Below are 11,206 nucleotides of genomic sequence, written 5' to 3'. Positions count from 1 at the left end.
CCCACACTCTGACCCAAAGGAAGAATAGTTGTGTAAGACCTTACCATAACCATAGATGTCCTCTTCCATGTTGCAGTTTTCTTAACCTGGGTGTTTCACTATCAATTTCAAGAAATCATTCCTCAGTCCTTCTCAGGATCAAATCCTGCACCCCAGAAAGACATTATTTCACATGCCTTGAGGGCTAACCTGCACAGAAGGTAAGAATTCATCCCCCCTACTTGTTAACATACCAAAGGACAGTGGTGCTGTCTGTTAAAAGTTTTAGAGGCCCTGGACAGAAGAGTATGAAAGGCTTGCAATGCTAGAAGTAGAGCTCTCATCCCTTTTATATTTATGTGTTCCTTCTGTTGAGATGGGGACCAAAGACCTTAAACCTTCATGGAAGCAAAGACTGTCCTCCCAACCCATGTCTGAGGCATCTGTGAAAAACTCCTAAATGGGTGATGGAGGCTGCAGAGGAAGGCCCGGATCCAGGGAAATCTGTTAAATCCAAAGAAGCTCTTTCTTAGGCAAGGAAGAAGAGGGGATAAAAATTCCAGAGGATGCACATGCTGTTTCCAAACAGAATTGAGATACCACTGGAATTTTCTTATGCAAAGTCTGGATAGAAGCAGCATAGGAATGGTGGATGTCATGAACCCTAGGAGTTTGAGAAATTCCCTGGCAGTCAGGAGAATGTCATGGAAGAAGGTCTTGGAAGAAAAGTGCTAGAGACAAAACTTTTTGAAGAGGAATGAATGCCATCATAAGGTTTGTCCAAATCCTGCACCCCAGAAAGACATGGTCCTGAGAAGGACTGAGGAATGATTTCTTGAAATTGATAGTGAAGATATTAAGAATACTGCAATATGAGAATAGGAGGACATCATACCAGTTATCTCGGCAGACTAATTTTGTTAAATTTTTATCCTAACCCAGTCATTCCAACCCATCCACTATCCTTGCTATGTTATCAACCCCAAAATCAGTATAGAACAATCCTAGAATATCTATCCAAAGCTAAAAACAATGCCTCTGTGTGGTGCTGGGACACAGTATGGTTTCATGTCGGGAAAGAGTGCTAAAGATGCTATGTTTGCTCTGAGGGTGTTGATGGAGAAGTATAAAGGACAGGAGGAGTTGAATTGTGTCTTTGTGGACTTGGAGAAAGCATAGGACAGGGTGCCTAGACAGGACTTGTGGTATTGTATGAGGAAGTCGGGAGCGGCAGAGAAGTATGCAAGAGTGGAACAGGATATGTACGAGGGCAGTGTGATAGTGGTGAGGTCTGCAGTAGGAGTGACATGCATTTAAGGTGGAGTTGATATTACATCAAGGATCAGTTCTAAGCCCTTTCTTATTTGCAGAGGTGATAGACAGGTTGACAGAACTGATCAGATAGGAGTCCCCGTGGACTATGATGTTTGCTGATGACATTGTGATCTGTAGTGAGAGTAGAGAGCAGGTTGAGGAGACCCTGGAGATGTAGAGATATGCTCTAGAGAGGAGAGAAGAGGAATGAAGGTAAGCAGGACTAAGAATACGTGTGTGTGAATGACAGAGAGGCTAGAGGAATGGTGAGGATGCAGGGAGTAGAGTTACCAAAGGTGGATGAATTTAAATACTTGGGATCAACAGTTCAGAGTAATGGTGAGTGCAGAAGCAAAGTGAAGAAGAGAGCACAGGCAGGGTGGAAAAGAGCATCAGAAATGATTTGTGACAGACAGGTACCAGTAAGAGTGAAAGGTAAGGCCTACAAGGGACCAGCTACGTTATATGGGTTAGAGACAGTGGCACTGAAAAAGGCAGGAGTCAGAGCTGGAGGTAGCAGAGTTAAAAATGTTAAGATTTGCATGGAGTCTGACAAGGATGGACAGGATTACGAATCAATATATTAGAGTGTCAGCTCAGGTTGGACAGCTTGGATACAAAGCCAGAGAGGCAAGACTGCTTTTGTTTGGGCATGCACTGAGGAGGGATACTGGGTACATTGGGAAAAGCATGCTAAGGATGCAGCTGCCAGGTAAGAGGAAAAGAGGAAGGCCTAAGATAAGGTTTGTGGTGAAAGAGGACATGCAGGTGGTTGGTGTGACAGAGCAAGATGCAGAGGACAGGAAGAAATGGAAACAGATGATCTGCTGTGGCAACCTCTAACAGGAACAGCCAGAAGAAGGTGGCGCTGCTGGGATGCACCCTCATCAGTGCTAAATATGAACTATCTGAATCCCTTCTCAATTTTTAATGCTAGCATAAGCTACTACATTTGTTCTAGAAGTCCAAAGAGCTGCTACACTGAAACCTCTTCACAAAGTCAGAACAACTTCTGACCTTGGTAACTAAAGATCCATCAGACTCAGCCTTGTACGCAATACCGTTGAACAAACCACATCTGAACTCATAAATGCAGAGACAGACAACATTACCAACCTTGACCTAAACCCATCTGATTTGCAAAAGGTAGATCTAGCCTTCTAAACCTAGTAAACTTCTTTGATAGGCTCACTAAGTCAGTAGACAATGGTCTCTCAGTGCTTGCTGCTAATCTCAGTCTGGTCAAGGCTTTTGGTAACATCTCGCATGGAGGTATTAAAGACAAATTAGTAAAATTCAGTATAAACTTTTATGTTATCTGCTGAATTGCAACGGGCTATCTGAAAAACAAAATTGCGAAAGTTGTGGGAATCTTCTCACAAACCAAAAACAGTAACTAGTGCTGACCTACATTAGCTCTGTACCAGGACTTCTACTTTTTAGCATCTGTTTTGTGGACACCCAACCCAATAACTTAGAAATGTAGTTATCCAAGTTTACAGATGACTGAAAATTACTTTATTCTTCACTGATGCTAAACTATTGCACCAGAGTTTGAAGAATGCCCACAACTTGTACTCAAAAATTGGCCTCCAAAATGGATGTTAAAAGTGGATTGCGATGCTGTTTAGCAGTAAGCCATTCTCATCTTCCATCATACGAAGGATATTCAGCTCTATACACTGACACTTTTATATGTGACTCACTCACATAGGACCACCACTTCAACCACAGCTTATAAGTCTTTCTATTCGACCTAACTAATGTCAAAATTCCTCCAGATCTGAAGAGGTCACTATCCCACTGTACTCCTCCCATACGATTGAATACAATTTCCCATTTGCCAAGAACTAAACAAAGCACAATACTTAACGAGAAATGTCATGGAAATTTAAAAAAAAAAAAAAAAAAAAATCACTGGTTTTAAATCTCTCCGCCACCCTCACAGTTATCCTTTTATTCAACAGATTTACTGGCTGCTTCATGGTTACCCATTTCTAAGCCTTCCTTGCCATGAAGGAAGTAGCCCTGTTTGACCTCCTATACCTTAGGAGGTCAACTAACATCTTAAGTACCTATATGAAAGATCTTAATTTACACCAACTAAGAAAAATTCTGTGGAGAAATTGGTTCATAATGGAATTTATTCCTCACCTACAGAACAAACTTCCTTTACAGACTAAGCATAGTATTACTATGTCCACCTAATAGGCAAACAGATGAATAAATGGGTAGCCACAAATTCACCTCACTGATTACCTGTATGCCTCATACATAAAGGAAGTGAGCATTATCATTAGTGTTTCTTAAGGTTGTTTAAGGGCTGGGCACATACATCTCAAATGTCCAGAGTTTTCACAGAACATCCATATTTCTGCCTCGTATTTTTGTTTTTCTCTTCACAATATTTGTTCATAGATTCATGGGTTCGTAGATGTTTACTAGGCTAATGGCCCTGGAGCCTTCACAAGCCTAGCCCATAGAAATGCCTTGGCATAGTGCCACCCAACGTTAGCTCCCACTGCCTCTATCCAATACAGCCACTGGAGTGATCCCCAGGTTGAACTGTTACCCATCCACTCATCGAGATTTCTCTTGAAAAGGGCCAGCAAGGTGCTCTGCTTGCCATGAATAGGAAGGTTGTTCCAGAGTATGGGCAGTCTCTGGGTGATGAACCTGTCCCTCCAGCATTTTCTGTTAATTGCGGTAATTAGGTTGAGATCTCTGGAGCATGTGGTGCTGAGGGATTTGGATTTCTTTAGGTGTAGCATTTCTAGCAAGGCTGGGTCGGACATGGCTTTGTAAGTCAGTCAAATAGAGATCACCTCTAAGTAGACGATAAGACACAGAGAATAGCTGAAGTTTCTTGAGTCTGTCCATATAGGTCATGTGTTTAAGGACTAGGATCCTCTTCATGAGGTACTTCTGTGGCCTCTCCAGCTGTTGCAGGCGTCTCATGAGGTACACGCCAAATGGTGAGTTATACTTGATTGGTCTAATGAGGATGAGTAGAGAGAGATGATGACCTCTTTCTTCCTGGATGCAAAACCCTTGGTTATGAAATGTGCCACATAGGACTTTCTGACCACAGTGGGAATGTGGTGGTCGAAGGAGAGGTTGCTGTCAACCTGGGTGCCCAGATCTCTTATAACACCTTCAGTGTTCAGTGGGCTCCCATCGACATGGTAATTAGTGGGAACGGAGTTTTTATCAGAGGGAATGAAAATGCATTTTTTGGCATTAAGCTTAAGGCCATGGCTCCGACACCAGACGCTGGTGTCAGTAAGGCCTTTCTGTAGGATGTCTGCATCACTTGGGGAGTTGATAATAGCTCCCAGCTTACAGTCGTCTGTGAACTTGGTCAGCCAGAGTCCCTCTGTGTTGGGCTGGACTTCTGAGAAGTAGATGCCAAACAGGAGAGGATCCAGGACCGATCCCTGTGGGACTCCACTTGTGGCTGGTCAGCAGTCTGATTTGGAATCCACTTTCACTCTGTGGGTTCTGTCTGTGAGCCAATTTGCAATCCACCTAGTGGTACAGGAGTTGTGTTATTTTTGGCAAATTATTGCGGACTGAATAATGACAGACATTTAAGCTTCAGACTTCATTTACTTCAGAAAATGCATACCAATGCAAATTCTGTTATTTTAGCAACTTTAAGTTTATAAGAGCAATATTTAAAATCTGCCCCCAATTTTGGGCCTTTGACCCACTGATTTTTTAGCTTTGTTCAGAATTCTTGCACTAAGAAGTTGTGAAAAAAAGGCCTGGGCTGACCCGATGGCTCTTCCACAACAAAGACCTGCTGACCCTGCTGGGCATGAGGGAAGGAAGTCCTCACAGATGAAGCCTCAGCCCCAAGTGCCCAGAGTCCATCCGGCCTGTTATCAGGGGAGCAAACCCTGACTGTAGGTACTGACAATCCAAGGGTTTGCTCCCTAACAACAGGCAGAATGGACCCAATGCACAGCTGATCAGCTAAGGACAAGAGTCATTAGTACAGAGGATGACACCCTCAGGGGTGGGAAGCAGGGGATTCATCTCTACCATGCCATTTGTGCACTGCTGAAATGACATATCAGAATGGCACTGACTAATCCAGAATGATGTAAAACATCCAAAAGGTAGTTACTGAGAAGTGCCCTGAACAAACTGCCCTAGTCAGTATGAATACCACCCCGGGTCTCCTCTGAAAAGAGGCTGCTAGCCTAGTAAACTAACCCAGTCAACAAACTGTCAATAAAGTACAATAAAAACCTAATTTCTGCAAGAAGTATAAGGCCACAGAAAGCACAGATTTACTACCGGGAGGGTGATACAACAGGCATTCCACCAACATCCCAGTTGAAAAAAGCACTCTTACAGCTCCATTCCAAAAAGGGAACCTCCCACTAATCTACTGGTAAACGTATTTCCACAATCTAGTGCAGGAAACAGGCACATTTTATCAACCCAAGATAAAGATCAGAGACCATACAAACAAAGGAACTTTTACCAACAAGGATCAAGACTAAGCTGTGTAAACAGCAAAAAGCAGAAGTGGCGGGTGCAGGGAAAGAGCCATGCGTACGTAGTGGACATGATTAATTAGGGGTGCAGGGAAAGAACATGCGTTCATAGTGGACACGGTTCATTAGGGGTGCAGGGAAAGAGCATGCGTATGTAGCAGACATGGTCCATTAGGGGTGCAGGGAAACAGCATGCGTACGTAGCAGACATGGTCCATTAGGGGTGCAGGGAAAGAGCATGCGTACATAGTGGACATGGTTCATTAGGGGTGCAGGGAAAGAGCATGCGTACATAACAGACACGGTCCATTAGTGGTGCAGGGAAAGAGCATGCATACATAGCAGACATGGTTCATTAGGGGTGCAGGGAAAGAGCATGCGTACGCAGCGGACATGGTTCATTAGGGGTGCAGGGAAAGAGCATGCATACGCAGTGGACATGGTTCATTAGGGGTGCAGGGAAAGAGCATGCATACATAGCGGACATGGTTCATTAGGGATGCAGGGAAAGAGCATGCACACATAGCAGACATGGTTCATTAGGAGTGCAGGGAAAGAGCATGCATATGTAGCGGACATGGTTCATTGGGAGTGCAGGGAAAGAGCATGCATACGTAGCAGACATGATTCATTAGGGGTGCAGGTGATGAGCATACGTACGTAGCAGACATGGTTCATTAGGGGTACAGGTGATGAGCATGCATACATAGCGGACATGGTACAGTATGGTGTACATCATCACAAGAGCACATCTCATGCACAGGACCTTCCAAAAATATGCCAAATCTGGACCAGTGAGGAGGATGACCACAACCACAGGGATCATCAAGGAGGCTCATTTCTGTCCTATCAATAGCATTTTGCAACACATACATTTTCTTAAAAATACCATAAACAGAGTACAAATATAATAAAATAACTTTACAACCTTTGTATTTTTCTGCAGTAGCAGTCGAGGAAACACTGTTCTTTGGGGCTGAAAAATAAAAAGGGTGCAAATGAAATGCTAATTTGGAGGCAAAGTGCTGAAACAGCCCATGTAAAGAACAGTGTGACCTCTGAGCAGGAGGAAAGACATGAAGAATGAAATGGGCTGCCTACCGTCTTACAGGACTGTGTAAGGAAATGTGGGACATGGAGTCAGCTTCAGAAGTCGAGAAGGTGCTTCTATACCAAATGAAGCTTTCATTTGTAAATATCCTATCGGTTAAGACATGCTGTACAAACTAAGCCATTATTGTGATAGCCCACACCACAAAAGATACTGCATTATAGAAGCAAAAGGGATTCCAGCATGCTGTTTTACCTTTAGTATAACACGTTAACAGAAGATGAATGCTGACATATTAAAAACCACTATGTCACTCCATGTACTACCTTGCACAGTTTTCTGTTGTAAACATACTGGCCTTTTTAGAAAAGCCTATTTAATACACAATTTAATGGTTGCCAGCATAATAAAGATAGTATATCAATCACACATGCATAAAATACAATAAAATCTGGTCCACCTATTACATTTTCAACATCTAAAAATTAGCACAATTACAAAATACTATACAAATCTACGACTTTTAGCAGAACATGCTAAGATGTGGATAAAATATACACAAATTAATACTAATTTAATGAAAAAATAAAACTTTTACAAATATTTAATTTAAAAACTGTACTGCTCATGTACTTGTTTCATGGTATTAAGCAGTACATTCCCCATTTAGAAATAAGGCCTTGCTTTGAGATGCTTTGGTTAATGTGCCACAAGTTCCATTAGAAAAACACTTAAAATCATTAAAACATTTTTTTAACATTCACTTATTGATAAAAGCACAGTCCTGCAACACTAGTGAGGTACAAAGATATGATTAAACAGCAGCCAGGGTCACAAAAACGGCTTGGAAAGATGGACAAATCTTCAAAGGAGTTCTCACTAGTGCTTAAATTCCCATTTGCATGTCTGCAAAATTGTAGAAATTGTCTACATCTCGAGATGCTGTTGCCTTGCTTTCAGAAACGAAGACCTATTTTAATAACAAAAAGTACATTAGAAAGGCCTCCTACAGGCATCACACAAACATTGTCTTCTAAAGAGGAGGTTAGAGAATAACAGAGTAGTATGCCAGTCTTGCACAACAAGCTAAAACGTATCTTCACAAGAATTGCTTACAAGACTATACAGAAAAGTTATGTACTTACCATAAATATTATTTTGGATGATTCTAGTCTATCCTCCTCCTTGGCACTTTAAGGACTTAGGCTACAGGTTCAAGTTAACTCAGCAACGAAAACTTTCCCAGATTCTAACTCTTTTCTTACCACACTGCACCACAGTCCTCTTTTCTCTTCAAATCAACTTGCTTACTGCTCAAGAGCAAGCATTAACCTAAATAAAAACTGACTCAATATTCTCTAGGCCTAACCTCTTAGAATAGGCAGAAGGGAGGAGGACAAGGTTGTTGACAAGAATGGACAGAAATCGCCCAGATCAATAAATACTGTACATGTCACATCTAGGATGATTCAAGTCCATTGTTTTCAACTTTTAGGGCAGATACCCCAGCTCAGCTTCTTGAGTGGTCTTATTACAGGATCCCACATAACATGGTGGCATGTTTAGGAGGACCATTCCTCAAGATCATGTCCAGCTTACAGTGCATTGCAAGAGTATACTGAGAAGCCCAAGTCAGACACACAAAACCTAGGAAAAAAAAATCAAAACAAAATTAGTGAGCCAATGGATGCGAGTGTGTGGACCTTCATGTCCTGACAATGCCACGGCCCCATTCCAGGGCTGAGACCTGGGTGGTGATTATCGCAGAGGGACCAGGTGGAAGAGGCTACCCTCAGATGGACTGAGTATGTGCAACTGCCAGAGAAGATGACATCTGCAAGCTTTAGATATTCTGATTTGCTGACCCAGAGGGTCCAAGATGTGATTTAATTGAGTCTTTATGATCAGCTGGAGAACTTGCATATGAAAGCCCTGGAAGTAGCTTGCCAAACTACAAACCAAAATGTAATGGAGTCTGTCAGCCATCTTGTCAATGTAACCCTCAAGAGCTGTCCTTGCTTACCGACTATCCTGTCAGACTTGTCTATAAAGGCAAAATCTCAGTAGTCTCCGTATACTTTAAAAGTTATTCTCCCATACATCTAAAGCTGGATAAAAAAACTGGTAGGTTGATAACCTGCTTCAAATTTATTTCTGTGGCAAGCTTTAGCAATAAGTAGGATTAGGTCAGACAGAAGAGTTAATACAAAGGGCCTGTAGTTCAGAGATCTGCCTAGCTGATAAGTGCAACTGAAAACACCACTTTCCAAGTGACAAATTTTAGATCCTCTTATGAGGCCTGTTCAAACAGAGGCAAAGTTAATTTCTGTAGCAACATGTGCAGCAGCTAGCAGCTTCTCCTGCCATGTAGGAAATGGGTTTTTAAAGGAACCCTGACGAGAAAAGTATAGTTGTGTACCTACCATAAATGTGGATGTTCAAGTGTATTCACTGTTGCAGTCATTACAATTGGGTTATCCTGCTGGCAGGCTACCCACAGTCGGCCTGAGTTCCAAAGTCTAGGTCCGGCGTCGGTTGCTATCGCCTCTTCCCTGACGTCAGTGCGCCAGGGGTACACAAGATATAGCAGACGCCATTTTCTTCAGTTTTTCTTGCCCCAGACGTCAGGTGCCCCTAAAATGGTAGGCTAAATTATGCCAATAAGCATGCATACACAAAAAAACAACTTTTCGTTCGTCTACAAGCAAATACACCACATAGGCTGTATAGAGTAGAAAAGTACAGTTAGGTCCCAGCAAAGAAGAAAGGGGGATGGTGGGAGGGTAACCTGGACTGCAACAGTGAATACACTCTAACATCTACATTTATGGTAGGTACACAACTGTACTATGTTTTTCATGTTTCACTGTTGCAGTCATTACAATTGGGTTGAATCCCAAAGCTAAGGTTGGGAGGCTGGAGCTAAATAGGATTAGGAGAGGCTACAAGGCACTGCAGAACTGCAGTGACAAAGCCTGCCCTGGATTTAGAGTAGAGAGTTAGGTGATAGCGCTTTGTAATGGTATGCACTGAACTCCAAGTTGCAGCCTCTAAGATTTCTTTGGTTGGTACTCCTCTGAGGAAGGCTGCTGAAGTGGCTACTGCTCTGGTTGAATGTGGCTTAATGCCCTTAGGCACTGATTTGCCATGCTGTGAATAGCAGAAACTAATGCAATGGCCTATCCACTTTGAAATAGTCTGTTTTGAGATAGGCTTTCCTTGTGATGCTGTAGCATATGCCACTAGAAGTTGATCAGTCTTTCTGAAAGCTTTAGTTCTGTCCAAGTAGAAGCATAGCTGTCTGTGAATGTCCAAAGAATGCAGAATTTTCTCACCCTTATTCTGTGGGTTTAGATAAAAAGTAGGCAAATGAATTGTTTGGTTAAGGGCCACAATGGATACTACCTTAGGCATAAATGTAGGGTTTGTCCTCAGCGAAACCCTGGCAGGATGGAAAATGATAAAAGGCTCCACAGCCATGAGTGCCTGTAACTCTGAAACTCTTCTAGCGGAGGTTATTGCTAGGAGCAAAGCTGTTTTCCAGGATAAGAATTTTATGTCAGCTGCAGAGGCTGGCTCAAACGGAGGCAGTGTGAGTTTTTCCAAGACATAGTTGAGGTCCCATGCAGGTATTGGTGCTCTCCTTGGAGGTCTTATGTTTTTGGCCCCTCTGAGGTACTGCCTCAAAAACAGATGAGAAAAAATAGGTGGTTCTGTATTGTAATGAGCTGAAATGGCAGAGGCATGAATTTTAATTGATGAAAAGGAAAGGCCTTTAATCCAGCATCTCAGTTAAGTATTGTAAAATCTGAGGAATATTAGGAACAACCATGTCAATGCCTTGTGCTTGGTTCCATGCACAGAATCTCTTCCATTTGTCTGCATAAGATTTCCTGGTGCTACGCCTCCTGGCCTCCAAAATAACATCCATTACTGCTTAAGAAAGAGGTGCGTCTTGAGAGGCTATATTATCTGCCATGCCGCCAGGTTTAAGGTTTTGAGTTGGCTGTGCAGTATCTGGCTGTCTTGTCGGGTCAACAAGTGAGGAATTTGAGGTAATGTCCAGGCTGGGCAGTGAGACAAGCTCTTTAGGATTGGGTACCAGTGCTGGCGGGGCCACTCTGGGGCAATCAGTAACATTTTTGGTTTCTCTTGTCTGACCTTGAGGAGTACCTTGGGGAGGAGAGGCAGAGGAGGAAAGGCATATACTGTTAGATTTTTCCAGCTGAAAGATAGAACATCTACTTTCCATGCTTGCTTGCGATAAGTCCTTGTGCAGAATCTTTGTAGTTGGCAGTTGTGAGGAGAGGCAAATAGGTCTATGTCCGGGCATCCCCAGGTCTTTGTTAACATG

The 11,206-nt window shown here is 42.7% G+C and overlaps 1 protein-coding gene across 1 annotated transcript in view; it reads right to left on the bottom strand.

Annotated features, from left to right (window-relative positions):
* Positions 1-6,467: 6,467 nt before the first annotated feature.
* Positions 6,468-11,206, bottom strand: part of RP2 (RP2 activator of ARL3 GTPase) — a 499,618-nt gene continuing 494,879 nt past the window's right edge. Inside the window, exon 5 of the mRNA XM_044072074.1 lies at positions 6,468-7,822. Coding sequence (XP_043928009.1) covers positions 7,739-7,822 — 84 coding nt within the window. The 3' untranslated portion in view covers positions 6,468-7,738. The remainder of the gene's footprint in view (positions 7,823-11,206) is intronic.

This window comes from Protopterus annectens, chromosome 5.part0 (assembly GCF_019279795.1).
Source record: "Protopterus annectens isolate FY-2018-M chromosome 5.part0, PAN1.0, whole genome shotgun sequence".
Classification (NCBI taxonomy): Eukaryota; Metazoa; Chordata; order Ceratodontiformes; family Protopteridae; genus Protopterus; species Protopterus annectens.
The sequence above is the reverse complement of the archived record's forward strand: the minus strand, read 5'-3'. Positions and strand labels throughout refer to the sequence as shown.